Source organism: Pinus tabuliformis, chromosome 2_1 (assembly GCF_031772625.1).
Source record: "Pinus tabuliformis cultivar Carrire ecotype Pingquan chromosome 2_1, CPIR1, whole genome shotgun sequence".
NCBI lineage: Eukaryota > Viridiplantae > Streptophyta > Pinopsida > Pinales > Pinaceae > Pinus > Pinus tabuliformis.
In genome coordinates this window covers 636,440,213-636,458,644 of record NC_142299.1, presented here as the reverse complement: position 1 = coordinate 636,458,644, position 18,432 = coordinate 636,440,213, and the positions used below count along the sequence as shown (strand labels likewise).

Sequence of the window (18,432 nt, the reverse complement as noted above, 5' to 3'; positions counted from 1 at the left end):
CATCCACTCAAGTTTCATCGATAAAATCTCTTGCACTAGGTGTTGCTCCAAGAGGGAAACCCTAGGTTCTTCTCCCTCAACTTGTTCCTTGAAAGTTGTATGATCTTGGTACTTGTTGAAGTAAATCATAAGAAGCCTTTTCTCCCAGGCCTTAACCTTGTATGGCATGTAATGAATGTTCCTAGTGGATGAATATCTTTGAATTCTCCATGAAACTCCATTCTCTTGAAGTAGGTGAATGTTTGAAATTGGTACCTGGGGCATCAATTTTGAGCCTCATTAGGAATGTTTTATCTCATCTTAAACATCATAAGACTCCATATGCCCAAAGGACAAGGCACTAATCCAAGTCCTTGGCCGTCAAACTTCCTCCTTCTCCATAATTTTTCCTCTTAAAATTCAGTCATTTAGGGCTAGGGCAAAAATCCCTTGCAATGAAATTTTAGGGATGAGATTTTTTTGGAATTCGACAGCCTAAACATCAAGCTTAAGGTCTAGGCCACCTATGCTCCAAGTTTGGTAGACATCCACTCGAGTTTCATCCATAAAATCTCTTGCACTGGGTGTTGCTCCAAGAGGGAAACCCTAGGTTCTTCTCCCTCAAATTGTTCCTTGAAAGTTGTATGATCTTGGTATTTGTTGAAGTAAATCATAAGAAGCCTTTTCTCCTAGGCCTTAACCTTGTGAATACGTATTTCAATTGAAAAACCTCAAAACCCTAAGTCTTGTGATTTCTTTTCTAGGGCTTTTCTTAGAGAGCAAGTTGTTTCCTTGAGGCCTTGTGCCTTTATTGAGCCTCTCTTTAGAATGAGCTTTAGCGTGATCACTTCGTACCCTATACCTAGCATATCTATTATAAGTGATCTCCTTCCTACCGAGACACCTCCCATCGGTGAAAGTCCCTAAAGAGTGGGGGTCCTTAGATGTGGTGACAGTGTGACATTGTCCTATTGTTGTTGCTTAGTCTGACTCCTTGTCCTATAGGCTTTCCCTCCTTAGGGCTTGCTAGATTGTGTAGTAACAGTCCTATAACAAGTTTAATTTCGAGTAAACATGAAGTGAATGGGTTACAAGCCAACCCAATAGCTCAATATATTGAAATAAGCCACTAATTTTCCACATGTGTGAACCAAAAATCCTCTCCAAGCATGACGTCATGCCCTTTTAGGGCTAGTAAGGCTCCAAAAGTGCAAAATGAGGGCTAGATGCATATCCAACCATTATAATCAACCATGAATTGAGGAAGATTCCTCAAATCAAGCCTCAAAACATCTCCATGTGTTGAAAAGCCAACTATGGGTGCCATCAAGATGATGTGGTGCAATTTCTCTGCAGCCTTGGGGCTCCATGAGGTAGTACAAGCCCTCCCTAATCATCCTAGGGATGATCATCATTTGAATTGTGGATCAAGGCATGCCCATCAATGTCAAAGCCAACCTGAGGGCATGCTAGATATGTTGGGTAAATCATTAAGAATATCCAATGCTAAGCAAAGCAAGCACAACATTTCAACATCCAATGGAACTCAGAGGTGTCAACCAATTGTTAGGATCATCAAAGTGCCAACACTCTACTATGGAAGGGCAACACTGCATCTGCAAAGTCATCACTATTTTTTATAATTATAGTATGGCCTCAGCATCATATACAGTAGGCATGGAATTAGTGTGCCTTCAAGGCCTTTGCTACTCTGTGAAGAACCACCTAACAAAACCATTTCAAACTCAAATGAAAGCAACCATCCAATAGCTATAATGGCCATAGATGCATCATAGTGGACCATACTTAAATGTTAGGGGCATAATAAGACTTCAAACTTGGATCACCTTCAAATATCTAACAAGACCAAAACCCATAGAGGTGGTTAGGTAATCAACCTTATTAGGTGCTTCTAAACCGTAAGGGGAGGTGACATTTTCAAGGTCAACCCTTCAATTCATAGGGGTTAATGACAATAATGGAAATGACAAGGAAAGACTTCATGGCTATGAGACCAACTGATGTAGGTCCAAATCTTGAGTCTATAGATGTATGGAGGGAATAATCCTAGAGGCATTAGTTACCCCTTTCCTCGTCCTGCTTTTTCCACTCATTTGGTGCACCTTGTACTTTTTTTTAGCGATGCTTTGATATAGAGTGTAGCTCAGGTGTCCAAGCTTGTTTTTAATGATATAGCATTTATTTACCGCTTAAGGATGAATCAGTGTCTTTCTCATTAGGGTTGGGACATGCAAGGGTTCTTTATGATGAGATGGAGCATCTAGTGCTCAATGGCTAACAAGGGGGGTAGAGCTCATGCTAGGATTTTGTCCATGCATTAATGATGTCCTGGCCATATTTTGCATGTTAACTTTTTTTTCTTTTGTTGTGGCCATTTTATGCTTTTATCTTTCTTGTAGCTGCATCAACCTCGAGGACAAAGTTTTTTGGCACTAACTCAAGGGATGCGGATGTATGAGTGCCAAATCCCAATGAACCAATGAAAATTAACATGACGAATGGATATGAGATCAATGGAGTGATGAAAGGTGTTAAGTATAGAATTGTTATGGACATGCTACTTCAATCCAAGTTTTCCAAGTAGTGCCCTTCCTACAACCCTAAGGCCTTAATGGAGGTCCCATTGGACTAGGGCTAAAGACTAACCCCGGCTGTAAGGTGAGAGAACAAGTTTATTGTCAAGATTGGTCAATCATCTAAATCACCCCTTTATCCATGTTGAATTCCCAAAAAAATAAGGAAACACACTTGACTGGAAAATGGTTAAAGCACCTACCAAGTGGTATCCACCTTCATTCAAGAGGAAAGTTGGATGGTGAGAGGTGTATGACCCTGCAAATGGCAGAGGAATGTGGTATATCATCATAATTAAGCAATATGTGGGGTTGTTGGTTGGCTAGCTATTCAGGGTAGGAGAAAAGTTTTCTTTTATAGGGTTACCCACTTTTGGCAAGTAACAAGCCCAATTGCCTTACTCTCACTTTGGCCTCTTATTGTAGAAAATGTACATTGATCAATGTCCTTTCATCTTTTCAAAGACGATAAACCTTTTATAGCTTATCATCATGAGAGGGGCATGTTACCGCTTAAACTATTAGGGGGTCCTAGAGGGGCACTTGCTAGGTTAAGAGCAACAATGAAGCTAAAGCCCACTGTCACCACAGCTAAAGCTTCCTACTCTTTACGGACTTTCACTGATGGGAGGAGACCTGATATATAGAAAATCATTTATGAAGGATAGATCAACTAAGATGGATGTGAAGTGATCTCAATGACCCTTTCTTAAGAGAGACTCAAGAGTGGGACTTGCTTGCTTTTTAAGCAAGGTGCAAGGTTCTCTAAGATGGGTGAATAGGGATTTGAGGGCTTCGCTTAGAGAATGTGACTTGTAAAGGAGCTTCCTAAACCCTAAAATCCTTGTGGAACTTGGTTTCCCAAGTGGTTTTTGAAGAGTTGACTTTGATAAGATATGGGACCACACGGGACCAAGTGGACCCAAGTTAGGTCAAGAGGAAGGAGTTTAGCAACCAATGATATACTTAACGTAATTAGGGAGGGCAAAGGGATCAAGGAATGAATTTTCAACAATGTTGTTAAAAGCGCGATCGGGATTAAATCAGCGCCGGGAATAAAGCGGAAAAAATCGGCAAAAGCGGGAAAAAGCGTTTGGCACAAAAATATTCATTTTTTTTTCATTTTTTTTCAATTTTTTTAATATCTAAACCATCTACAACATAAAATAAATACATTGACACATAAATATGATAAAAAAACTAATATATAAGATGTTTAATATCATTTCTAGCGCTAAAATCACACATAACAATGAATCATATCCTGAATAGTAAGTCCTGAGTCCCAACTCAGCCTCAAAATATCAACAAAAAAATATGATAATGTATCTCATCATGTCATAATGTCATATACAATAAAATGAAAGTCTAATCCTATTGATTTCCTCTGCCCCTCTTGCGAGAAAATGGCACAACTTTCTCTTTCCCTCTAGATGTAGAAGCTGGTGCCTATGCTGGTGGAAATGGCAGTGGAGTCTGACGTGCTCTAGAAGCTGAAGAACTAGTAGTAGCAGCTACAGGAGGCTGAGGTAGACGGAGACCACGTCCTCTACTGGTGGTAGTGGTAGCCCGGGTAGGCGGTGTCACCTCCTCCTCCTGCTCCTCCTCCTCCACCTGCTCCTCCTCCTGCTCCTGCTCCTGCTCCTCCTGCTCCTCCTCCTCCCCCTCCTCCTCCCCCTCATCCTACACTAACCAATCATCAGTGGGATCCATGAGAGGCCTCTCGGTCTCAACCCTCCATTCAGCAGTGGTGTCAATCCCATCCAATGAGATGGCTTCCGTATCAGGTGTCCTCTCTAGTTGTCTCACCCACAATCGAAGATTGTAGTAGACATAGACCATGTCATTAAGTCTATGGGACTCCAACCTGTACAAAGTTCATGAAATAATAATTAATATTATAAAAAAAATATTGTTTAAAACTTTAATGAATTCAAAAATTTATTTGGAAATTTGCAATATTTTAAATGTTTAAGTGTTAACCTATTGCACTTCTTGTTGTGTATTTTTTCAAATACACTCCAATTGCGCTCACATCCTGAGGAGCTGCATGTTTGGCTGAGGATGCGTATGGCAAGCTTTTACAAAAGGGGTACTCTGCCACCATACATCTTCCACCATGCGTCTACAACAAAATTACAAATAAAATTTTAAATAAACATAAGAAAAAAATGGAATTTGAAGAGACAATGAAATTTGAAACAAAGTTACAAAGTACAAACTAAAAAATACCTGGCATTTTAATCGTCCTATCAGTGACAGCCATCTCAAAGCCAAATGTGCCACCTGACATCTTATATGTCTCAATTTGTCTAGAGATCTCTATACGTTGTTCTGGAGATCTCACCATCTTCTGGACACAGGTTAATAATCCTTCCACGACCTCAGCATCAAAATCAAACCCACATGCATAAGAAAATGCAGGGTTCAGGAAAAGCCCAGCAGCATGAATGGGACGATGGAGTGTGTTGTTCCATCGCTCATCAATCACTTCCCATAGAAGGAGTTGTTTCTGAAACCCATCATCTCCCTTATCATCATAGTAGGACCGAATGGCTTCTTTGGCCCTGTCCATGGCTTCATACAAATAGCCCATTGCGGGCTTCTCACCATCAACCAACCGAAGAACCTTTACCAAAGGTTCAGTAACGGCGCACACCTCCTGCACTCCCGCCCAGAAGTCTTCCTGGTATGAAACTAGTCTGCATACCGCCTCTCCTTCTGGTTTGCGGCTCATTGACGAAGCACGCCACTCCTCTGAAAGAAACATTCTCTTCAAATCCCACATAGAATTCAAAAGGGATTGAAGAGATATGAAACTCGTCGCAAACCGTGTAATGGCGGGGCGCACCAACTCTTTGTTGTTGGTGAATCTTCTCATCAAGCTAAGCACAGATGTATGATTATATATAAATTTTGTGATGCTTTTTGATGAGTCAACAATATCTTTGACAAAGGGAATTTTCCCTATGTCCTCTAACATCAAATCAATACAATGGGCAGCACAAGGTGTCCAAAATAAAGTAGGATGCTTGTCCATAAGCATTCTACCAGCAGCAACATAATTTGCAGCATTGTCCGTTATGACTTGGACAACATTTTCTGCACCCACCTCCAAAATAAACACATCCAGCAAATCACATAAAGTTCTTGCATCTTTGATTTGATGAGTTGCATCAATAGATTTGATAAACATAGTCCCCTTGGGACAACTAACCAAGAAGTTTATAAGGGTTCTCCCCTTTTGGTCAGTCCAACCATCTGACATAACAGTGCATCCTGTTTGTGCCCATGATGCCCTAAAATCCTCCAATCTTTGGGTGCAGTCACGCTTTTCCTCTTGAAGAATCCGGCCTCTGAAATCATGAAGAGAAGGGATTTTGTACCCCGGGCCAACACTGGCAATAGCATCAACAACAGGTTGGAAAAATGGATTATTCCTTACAATGCTGAAAGGAATATCACTCCAGAGGAGAAATTTTGCCATCAACCTATCAGCTTGTTCTTTTTCAGTTCTTTTTAGCATTGAACCGATAGTTGGTTGTGAACCAGGTGTGGTTCGAGGAACAAAAAATGATGATGCAGCTACCGAATTGACTGACGCTGCAGTAGAACCAGTGCCACTTGGTCCACTTCCTTCAGCTGACCTTCTTAGTTGCCTTTTGAGTTCTTCTTTGGCCTCTCTAGTTTGCTCTAATTCTCCCAATGCTCTCATGGCTCTTTGGATAAGTTCAGGATTTGTATTTATACAGGGCCCCACATCACGTCCAGGGATTTGTGCAAGGTGGTACTTCAACCTGTACACCCCCCCGCTTATCTCCTTTCCACACAACTTGCAATTCAAGTTTTGTCTATCATTCGGAGCTTTAGGTTCACCATATTCCCAGAAAGGATCCAATTTCCTTGGCATGTTTGTTTTTGAATTTTGAATTTGCAAACCTATGGAAAAATAAGGATTAGGAAATAGGAATTTAGGATTACATAATACAAATTACAATTTAGCATTTACAAAATTACAAGTTAATTATTTCCAAAATCCCAATTTCCAAACCCAAGTTACCCAACCAAATGCCAATGGCAAATGCCAAAAAACAATGAAAATTCAAAAAACATAAACAATGTTTAAAAAAAATGAAAAAATAAAAAATAAAAAATTGGTTCTCATAGTCATAACAAATTACCCATCCCAAATCAATGAAAAATTACAAAAAATTCTTTAAAAACAATGAAAAACAAAGTTTTTAAAGAAGCAAAACAAAAAAAAATTAATCTACATACCGTTTTTATGGACAAATTGGTGATCTTGTCTTGGATTTCTCCTAAAAACACTTGGATTTGCTCCCAAAGTCGACCCAAACCCTTCAGCTCTTCTCCTTCAGCTCTTCTCCTCCTCCTCCGCGCGGCGACAGTCAGAAATGACTTAAAAAATTTCATTTTTTCTTATTAAAAGCCCGCTGCCCGCGCCCTCGGCGATTTTTTCGGAAAAAAGCGTTAAAAAAAAATCCGGCGATTTTTTGGGATAAAACGCGCGTTTTATGCGGTCTTCCGAAAAAAGCGCGATTTTTTGAAAAAATCGCGATTTTATCGCGATTTTAACAACACTGCAAAATAGCATCGAGTGCAATCCATCTTTGAACCGAAAATACTTCAACAAATAGGCTCTAGATGGCCTCTACCATCCAAAAAAATCATGCTACAATGAATACCTACATATCATCAAAATCATTGCATATCTTGGGATCTGTGTCATTAATATCACCTTCTAAGCATTAACATAAGATAGTAAAAATGTAGCATGTCAAGTCAAGATTTTGTTTGAGTGATGGGTACATTTTTAGTATGGTCATGATAGAGGAGTTCGACAACAAATGTCACTAACATCAAGGTAAATAGAGGGCTTGGTGCTCTTGATTAAATACGAGTTCCATACCCTAGTACATGACAAAATCCAATGGAAAATTGCAATCCCCCCAATCTTCAAATATTGAAAAACTGATAAATTTGTTGGATTTTGAGCAAGATCAAAAATTCTACTTTCTTCATATGAAATCCAATGAGGTCAGAACCACTCTCAAACATCCTAAGTCATTTCAAATTTTCTTGGTAATGTTAAAAATTTAAGTAAAAGGATGAAAATGAAAGATAAAGGAGAATGTCACTTTTACTTTAAGAATTTAAGATTACCATGAATTGCATATCAATACTAAGGGGCCATAGGCTTGAATATTAGGCTGCCCTAGTCAAAAATTCTTGTTTCCAATCTTCAATAACTCCCTCTATCGCTCCTGAATTGGCAAGGAGTGCAATTTTTTTTGGGAGCACACTTCAAGAGCAGATTCGGGGGGGTGCTCCGCCGCAACCCTGATTAGGCCTCCATATTGCACAAAAGAGAAAAACACTAATCAAGAGAAGTTATGATCGAAGTGTGACCATGAATCCAAGAGACAAATTAACACCCTACATATATGAGGCTAACCAATTCGATTTTACCTCTAATTTTCTCTAAAAGCCTCGAAAAACAAGTTAACCGTGATACAAGATGAATAGATCATCAAGCCGACCCCCAAAGATAGCCAAAATAATGTAATAACATGAAAATAAGCCTCAATTAACCCACACATGAGTAGAAAAGCCTCCAAGGGTGATGTCATCATCCAAAACGGCATGTCTCCCCATGACAAGGAGCAAAGGATAACCCAAGGGGTTTGTCTCGTCCCATAAGACATATTTCCTCATCAAAATGGTGCCTCAACACCAAAGAAAAACCCTCTCAATCCCATGCCATCCTCTAGAAAGCCCACATCATCATCAAATACATCATAAGGCTGACGTCATCATGCTAGGACATGACATCACTATGGTAGAAGGTGTAAAATCCCCTCCAAAGGGGTCCCAAGTTATCATCATCTTCAACCATTATCAATAGAAGAGCAATATCTATTAAGAAGGTATCATGCCAACCTAGGGGCGCCTTGTTATCTCTTGGGTGCACTTGATCTCTAAGCAACATCCAAGCCTATATCATGAATGTAAAAGGTCCCAAGGCTGAGGGAGTGCCTCATCAACTATCCCAAGTCAACCTCAAGTTCAATGTCCATCAAAAGGTGCCTATGTGCTCTGCATCATCATAAAAGTGGTTGGACATCATCTCTAAAGTGCTCGAGAAGTATCATATCATCCCTCAAGGAATCCAGGCTACATCTACAAGAACAATCTAGCACAAACTCTATGGAATTAAGTGAGATAAGAATCATGGGTACAAGAACCATAAGAGCATCAAAGTGTGCCATATTCAATGTCAAAGCCATTGAAGTACTTTAGACAAGTATTATCTTCAAATGTCTTTAGGTTATGCTTGTATACAAGTTATCATACTTAGGTATGGAAGGGTTATCACACACTAGGCTAACCCTTCAAATGATAGGTGCAAGTGGTATGTGTTATACTTATAGCTTGGGGTTTACTTCATGAAAGGTATCATGGTCATATACTAGGTTGTGTAAAAACCATCATTCATGAACACCTTTGTAGAGGGAGCACTTAGCTGCTTGAGTTACCTTCCCTTGTCTTTGTTTTCCAAGCCTCCTATTTGCCTTTTTCTTCATTTAATTTGGGGCCTTGCTTAACAAGATTCATTGATTTATCATGTAATAATGATAATATAATCCCCCTTTGATGATGGGTAATTCATCGCTTTAGGTCACAATGCTCTTTGAGAGTTCCTTTTACCTTGATAGGTGTGATATACATAGACACACTCAAGGATGAGTGGTTATACAAGAAGGGGTAGAGCTCAAGCTATAATTGGCTTTTTATTGCTTTACATCCCTTGCCATTCTTTTGCATTTTAACATTTGGGTTATGCTTTTTCTTTTCTTATAGCTACATCAACCTTGGGTATTTCAAACCCCTTCTTCTCATAAGACAAGCCCAACAAGGAACCAGTACGAGCGATTAACAACCAATCAAAAGATGGGATAATGAAATGAGGGGAATGATGACAAGTGTTTGGTATAAATAACATGGAACACTACCATCATCAAATCCTCCTATTTGTGCCCCTCCTAAACAGTGAAAGAAAGACCTTAAGGAAGGTCACACTAGACTAGGGGCAAATGATAACCACCAAGGCAAAAACAATGGCATGTAGTCCAAGTTCAACCCCTGATTCATACCAAAAAGCCATAAACAATAAATGAAGCACTCGAATGAAAAAATGGTTAACATGCCTTAAGAATAGATGACCCATCATAATCGAATGAGTAAGCTAGACCAATGAATGTACTAACCAAAGAATGGGCGAGAGGCATATGAGGTTGGCTCTCTATGGATCATATAAGGGTTGTTGTCTAGCAAGTTGCATCATAAAAGGAATATTTTCTCCTAAGGTTACCCATGTATGTATATGGGTAACATGTACCATCCATTCAAAAATCATATTTTGCCCATATTCCATCATTTACCCACTCCTAGAAGATGCATGATGCATTTCATCCATGTTCATGTAGTTTTTCCTTCATAACTAGCCTCCCATTGAGCATATTTCATTAGATCACCTTTTCCATGTGTGAACATGCAAAAGTGCTTTCGCATATTTTATTGTTGGTTAGTCAAACCCAAACCTAAGGTTGAAGTGCTACATTATTGGCCTATTTTATTATTGATTTTTAAACCTTGATTAAGGCCCCATTCCCTAAGCCTCAATTTACATAATGAACAAAAAGTACAAACCAAATATATAAACAAACAAACAAAAAAAAGAGAGAATAAAAATAAAAATAATACACCAAAAGTAAAAACAAAAAAAATCACTAAGGGTTGCAACTTATTGCCATGTGGTATACAACTTGAGAGTAGCATTTTTCTTTGGAACATGTTTAGGCCACCCATATTAAAAAAATAATATCCTAAGAGTGGTTGCCCTCATAAATATTCATTGGAGGTTATTTTGCCTTCATTCACATGCACACATGCCACCTTGTTAACTAATAGTTGACTGGACACACATGTTGAGGAGTTGGTTGAGCTTGCACAATTTTTGAGGATTAGTTATGCATGCTCCATATCCACTTGTCCACCTTCGTATTCATTTAACTATTTTTTATTCACCCCGTTTTCTAGGCACTCTCTCCTAGGAGGTGCACTCCACTAGAAGGTCCACTACTAGCTTGCAATAAACCATGTTCAAACCATATTTTAACCTTGATTATGGTATTTGATTTGGAACTTTTGTGCCCCACTATTTTAAGGATATTTTTCACATGGTTCAATATTTACATGTAGTAGGGATGACATGGATATCCTTCTTTTATTCCATGGACTTGGTCTCTTTCCATTTAGAGTGGCACACCTTCCTTGGTGTATTACTTAATGTTTGTATCCCAATCATTGTTATTCTTTCTCTTTTCCAAATAATATAACCTTGCAGTCTTTATTTACCAAAAGAAAATTTGCCCTTAAACTCACTCAAACAACCTCAAGAACCAAACAATCCTTAAGCATATCCTTTGAGGCAGCTCTAATTCAAATTATAACAACTTGGACAATAATGCAGAGGTAGTTAAATGCATGAAAAGAGCACAAGCATTATAATCTATTTATCAACATCACCTTGAAAGACAACATCTTGAACAAAAAGGTATTGTTATCAGATTCATTTCTTACAAAACCAAAGGAAAACGATAATATATAAAATTCACTTTGTCACGTGAATACTTATTTTAATTATGTACACTTGTAAAATAGGTTTCCAAGGGATGGATTTGCCAACCATTGATGGGAATTCATACATGAATGTCATCACAAGTTAGGGCAATAAAACAACAAAGGAGCAATGGGCACAAAAACAATTCTCCCTCAAATCTCAAGCAGTTTGGGACAACACAACCCTTGCCAACCCTAAACAAGTCAAGAGAAAACACATGTTGCCTCAACGCTTCTAAAAAAGAATATTTTTTGTTCTAGCCACAAAACACCTTACTCGCAACAACCAAATCATGGTCTCCTTGCTTGCCCTAACCAAATCAAGGAAAAAATATGTATCAATGCCTCTTTGTCAACCCCAACTAGGACAAAGGCCAAATACACTCCAAAGTTCTAAACATTGTAACAATAAGTTTTTAGAGTCATCTCTCAATTCAATCTCCTTATAACTATAGATGAGAAGCCCAATAATAATCTAGGGAGGCCACCAAAAAACTTGTAAAAGGACATAGAACCAATAACAAGAGTACAGAACAAAAGACATGAGCTTGGAACATGGAACCCCTCAATTCTCAAGGTGACCAACAGATAGAATCAAGTTGAACAGTGGGGTTAAGAAGAGAATTAATACCCCTGATTTGATTTTTCCATGATTACAAATAGGGTGGTACTTCCTCCCTCAAATCATGCTCTTCCTATGCATGATTACTTGTTGCCAATAAAGAAGATGGACATACATTTACTCCATTTCAATTCAATTTTTCATGTAGTGCCAAGGTAATTTAGTAAAAAAGCTCTTTAATTGCATTTCTTGTAAAGTGAACAGCATAGAAAAAATCCACAGAAATGTTCGTGCATCCTACACTTCATGGGGCCTTAACCCTTAAACTCCTATGATACAAAATTTGGAAAGTTAGCACCCAAGTTCTTTTTAACATAAGAATCACATAGTAACATTACAATATGATTTATAATATCAAAAAGTGCATTACAAATACTCCAATGAGAGGAAACTAAGATATTAATCTGAAACTTTTAAGTGTCCATATAACAAAACAATCCCAAGTAAAACCAGTGACCAACAAGGAGTGAGAGACTCAAAAATCCCAATATAATCTAGCCACCAACTTTGGCTTAACCCATAACCACAGAACAAAAAGTAAAAATAGAGGCATATAAGAAAACAAAACATGAATTAACAAGACTGCAAATACTTATTGAAACACCAAAAATGAACTATTAGTAAGGAAAAAGAAAGTTATATACAACTAAAACCATGTGAACAGTGAAACTCTATATGTTGAATCAACATTCTTTCGGAACACACAATATTGTGGGAAAATATTACAACAAAAATTAGGTTTACACGTGCCAGGGCAACACAAATGAAGAAACAAACACCCCAAAAAATCATCCTTTGAAAATTACTAATAGTCAAAATAGCAACAAAAGCAACAGACAGGAGCTCACTAAAATGACCGTCATTAAAGCAATGCAATTTCATTTTTACAAAAGATAGTTTAGAAAAGTTCTCTATTGACATGTAACAAGTCTACCACAGAATTGTTCTTAAAATAAGAAGAACCTTAGCCCAAAAGAACTTTTGTAAAACAGGAACAAAGATAAAATACCCTGCAAGATTAAAACAACTGTGCAGAAAGTATATGAAGAATGTATGTGGAATGCAGAATATTTCTTTTCACAGAAATGGCATTAATGATTACTAGTAACGACAAGCTTATTTTTCCAAAAGTCACTTAGGAATAAAAAGACCGAGATGAAGACCAAGACTGATGCAAAGATGGTTCAAAACTTTATGGAACCGTAAGAACACCAAGATGGAAAACTCAAGAAACACGTTACACAGCACATACTTGCTGCAAATCCAACAGAGGGCAGACTGGCCACTTTGTTGGAGAGAGTATCAACCCTAGATCGGGCATTCATAGCAGGCTATGTAATTTCCTATAAAGCTTGGAAATTGGGGAAATGAAAATAAGGGAAACTTTCAGAAAAGATAAAGAGCAAAAACTATTGAGCACATCTGTGGAAACAATTATTTGCTCATGAAAAACAGTTTGTATGACAAAATCTTTCAATTTTGGGCTGACAAAGATTAGGGCTCGAACATAACTTCATGCTTACTACACAACCGCATTCTCACAGAGCCTCGGCAGGCGACACTTGGCACATTGTCATAGCATTGTTCCAGACAGAACAATCCATTCAAACAACAATTTGTGAAAGTAAGGCATAAGATATTCTAGAAAACGAGTACTTCGAAAAACTAAAGCTACCGAGAAAATCTGTGAAAACAATTATAAGCTTATTAAAAGCAGTTTGTAGGACAACATTTTTCAATTTTGAACAGACAAAGATTAGGGCTAAACCATAACTCGAAGTTTACTAAACACCCGCATTCTCACAGCGCCTCGGGAGGCGACACTCGCCACATTATCACAATTATAAGCTAAGCAGTTTGTATGATAACATTTTTCAATTTTGACCTGACAAAGATCAGGGCTCGAAGTTAACTAGACACTCGCATTCTCACAGCACCTGGGGAGGCGACAGTTGCCACATTATCGCAACATTGTTCTAGACAGAACAATCCATCAAACAACAATTTGTGAAAGAAAGGCATAAGATATTCTAGAAAACAAATAATTAGAAAACGCACAAACTTAACGTAATGTGAGCCATGGAACCAAGAAAATGGAATTGAAAGGAAGAAAAGTCGAAATTTCTGGGAAAACAAAACATATAATTAATTCTGAGGTCACCAAAAATAGAAAACCTGAAACTGAAACAGATAACCAAGTTGGAACAAAAATAGATTTAAACATTGGCATGCATAAACACTAACTGAAAGACAATTCGCCGCTGTGAATATTTGTCTCGAGTCCAACATAATGATATATTCGCCGACGGGGCATTAATTCGCCAGTATCCACCAGGGTTCCGACATCTGAGTTCCGCTGCATCTAAAAGGCATGACTTTCAAAAAGTATGAGACCGTGTACAAGTCTTTGAGCGATTTTTATGGAATAATTAACCCTCATAACTCACACGTTACACCTAAGCTGAATGAGTCTGCTGCAAACTGTGCAGCCGCCCTTGGGATGCATTTCTCAAAGAGTTTTCAAAAATAATAACAATAATCTCTTCTAAAACATGAAGCAAAAAGAAATAAACAAATAAATTTGATGCAAGATGCCAGAAATTCAAAGTAATTATGCTAAATGAATTTTTCATAATTCAGCCAAAATGAGGAGGAACGAAAATCTGGGGAAAAATCTCAATGTGATGCAAGAAATGCAAAGGAATTCTCTTAAATGACTTTTTCGAAATCTAAACGAAATGTAGTTCCATTTATTTCACTAAGAGATTAGAATGGAGGTAGTAAGAGCTAAAATTACGAAGAAAGGGATTTTTCAAAATTCAGCCAAGATGAGGAGCAACGAAAATCTGGGGAAAAATCTCAATGTGATGCAAGAAATGCAGAGGAATTCTCTTAAATGACTTCTTCGAAATGCAAACGAAATGTAATTCCATTTATTTTACTAAGAGATTAGAATTTAGGCAGTATGAGCTAAAATTACGAAGAAAATGGACCAGAGACGAGCAAGAAACCTGGCACTGGGAACTCTTCTGGGGATCTCGAGTTCGAACTCGACTGGCAACCCCAGGAAGCCATTAAAACGGTCGAAAGTCACATGCGCAACATGTCTTACATTTGTCGGCCAACTTATCTCCATGTTCGAAGGCTCTTCTCGGTTTGCTCGGCAAGCAACTAAAGATCGCCTAAATGTCGTTAAGAGAACTGCTAGAACAGATAACTGTTCATTACTACTGTTATTGTTCTCATTATTGTGCTCATTTTTGCAAATCTTCATGCCAACGGCGTCGTTCCTCTGACATATGCAGTTTCTGGATTTCTTGACAGAAACTTTGCCGTCATTACACGGATTCGCTATCTCAGAGGCTGGGGTTTCATCGAAAGAAGAATCTCCAGCCGTCATGAAATCACTTGCCGAGAAGATCGAAGTTCCTGCAACAGTGGTGGCATCTTCGAAATCAGCAGCCGTGAGGGACTCATCTGAGCGATAGTGCAGCGGCGAGGATGACATGACCTCTGCCATGGCCTTCTCTGTTGTTCTGCTCTGTTGTTGTTTGTCGTTGTTGAGCATCGGTAGATTTAAAATGAGGGACGACTTCGGGCCAACCTTACTTCATGGCTCGCGTGCCAACGGCAGTTAGAGCTCGCGCTGCTCGCTGCTGCGTTCTCGACGGTGGAAGCTAGTGAGGTGCCGTCGGTGAAACGGGAATATCGTCGCCGGAGTTACAGTCCGGGAGGCGAGGCGGGTCAGAAAGCAATAAAAGCTGTTTTTCAAAAAAATCCGGCGTTGCAGGAGGGGCCAAGGTTGAGGCATTTTGCTCAGTTTTCGATGCGTTTCTGTCAGTGTTACTGACGTGGCAGTTTGCCGTCTCGTGACGCTGTCGGGATGGGTGTGTCGTTTAAACGAGCCCCCGGCGGGAAGTCGCGAGAAGCCTTCATGTGACCTGCCGCTCTGCTCCGACATTCCTCTAAAAGTCGTCGGAGGGGTTTATCATTTGAATCTCAGAATTTTCATGTGACTCAGATTCTGAGTTCATAATCACGAGTAAAGCACTACGGATTTTCACTCCCTTTTTTTTGGGTTTTTTTTTAAATGTACGAATGGATTAATAATATTAATATACTGGTGGACCATGCGGGAATGAAAGCGTGTGCACAGCCAACCGTATCTAAAATAGTAGTAAAACAAACCATATCTAAAATAGCGGACTTTATAGTAATATCGCTGACTTTAGTAATTAATGTTTAACAATTGTGGAAAATAAAATGCGGAAGAGATTACTCCCATTCCAAATTTTGTGTTTTGGTCATTATGTTATATTCTATATTTTGTCTGCGCGTTAATGATGCGAGGATTTTGGTATATAAGATTTTGACACAAAATTGAATTAATAATTTTTTATTATAAATGTGGGTTTTTTAATTTTTTATTTTTGCGCTAAAATAAATGTAATTTTTTAATTAATATTATAATTATTTTTCCATAAATATGGGTTTTTAATTTTTTATGTTAAAATAATTTCAAAAATAGATTATCCCAAGAGCTAGTTGTCATATCTGCATAATTTTCCTTGTTGTCTTTGAAGGCCTCACATTCTAAACTGAAATGTTTTTTCCCTTTCCACTTTTAAGGAAGAACAAAAAATGCATACTCTTTCCTCCTACACTTCTTTTGGCCTTTTCCAGAGCGCCCTGTTTCACAAGGGAGTTGATGAGATTTAGTCCTTAACTGAGCAATAAGAATTTTGACTCTCGAAGAGATATTGGCCTCTATGTATGCTTTTGGTTGATGACTATGAGTGGCCCGGATTAAACACTTCAATATAGTATTTTTTCTTTCTTCCTAGCTCCTTATCCCAAGTAAGCTTGTGGAATTTTTCCATAACAAAAGCTTTTATCCCTTTGTTGTTTATGGGACAAGCGTTCAAGCAAATACCCCATTTACTAAACCATTTGTTATTTTGCACAAATTGTCACAAAAAATTTCACCCTATTCAACCTAAAAATCTTCTAGAAACTCCAAAAAATCACACTTAAACATTACTCCTAATAATATATAGGAGTTGTCTTTAGTGCGACTTTTTGGACTTTCTTGTGCCAAAATTTGGCAGTGAATTTTGGGGTGAAATCTTGATTTGTGTTATTTAAATTGGTTTTTTGATGGTATATATGGATTCAACACCCCTAAAAAGCTCCTAGGGCACTTGGATTGTGCAGAGTAAGGGTATATATGGAGCCCCTAGGGCACTTGATTGTGCACGGATTACCAGAAAAACCCATCATAAAAACTTCTAAAAAATCGCACTAAAAACAATTCGTAATATATATAATATTAATTACACTAAATAATTAAATATTCTTTTTTATATATAAAAAATATTAAAATTTATGAATTAAAAATAAATCAAATAATATTAATTACATATATACCGTAATTAATAATATATCTCGAAATATATACCGTGTTAATTGTATGAGTGATTATTGTTTGTCGACCTAATGAATTTTTATTGCGAATATGTATTTTTTTAATAATTTATATTGATTGCACCAATGATTAGTGTTTGTGTATTAAAAATGAATTAAATAATTATAAAAATTAAATACTATTAATTATATAAATTTTAATAATATATCTGCAAATATATGCCGTGCTAATTGTATTAGTCTTTATTGTTCGTCAACTCAATCAATTTTTATTGTGAATATGTATTCTTTTAATCATTTAGTTTGATTGTACCAATGATTGGTGTTTGTGTATTAAAATGAAATAAATTATATTAATTAAATAATTATAAAAATATTGAGGATTTTTCAACTTAATAATATATTTAGATCTAAATAGTATTAGTATTATATGTTTTTTTATTTTTAAGTTAAAAGTGAATTAATGAAATTTTTTCTATTTTATGTGGTTAATTTTAATTAAAGTTTGAAGATTTTTAAAATCTGAATTTGAATGGTTTAATTTATAGAATTCAAATGTCAAGGATTTTTAAGGAATTGAATCTATTTATTCATTTAAAAATGTATTTTAAACAATAAAAAAATCATAATATTGCTTGAAATTATATCTCTAGATTGGGATGAAAAAATTTGTAAATAAGTTAAACAATGCATTTCTTCACTAAATATATATTTTTAACATAAAATTTTTAATTAAAATGAATTTTAATTTTTTTAAAATATTGCAAATATTTCATCACCTCTATTATTTAGTAAATGCATATTTTTAACATAATTTTTTTTATTTAAATGAATTTTAATTTTTTTAAAGTATTGCAAATATTTCATCAACTCTATTATCTTATATGGATGAAGTTTGGAGTTGCAATATATCAAGAAAATCATGGAGGAAGATTGAGTTGATATAAAAGTAATTGATAACCTAGAATCTCAAGATTGAAGGAAATACTCCCTGCTCTATCCTCTTGATTGAAGCTAGCTTATGCATAAGGATGTCCAATCTTGGCTAGAACATCGGAGGTAAAGGAGGAAATCAACTTGAAAAATAATGAGAATATTAAAAATATTATT

The 18,432-nt window shown here is 37.1% G+C and overlaps 1 protein-coding gene across 1 annotated transcript in view; it reads right to left on the bottom strand.

Annotated features, from left to right (window-relative positions):
- Positions 1–15,690, bottom strand: part of LOC149202156 (rho GTPase-activating protein 2-like) — a 30,287-nt gene extending 14,597 nt beyond the window's left edge. Inside the window, exon 1 of the mRNA XM_089403115.1 lies at positions 14,910–15,690. Coding sequence (XP_089259241.1) covers positions 14,910–15,466 — 557 coding nt within the window. The 5' untranslated portion in view covers positions 15,467–15,690. The remainder of the gene's footprint in view (positions 1–14,909) is intronic.
- Positions 15,691–18,432: the final 2,742 nt, after the last annotated feature.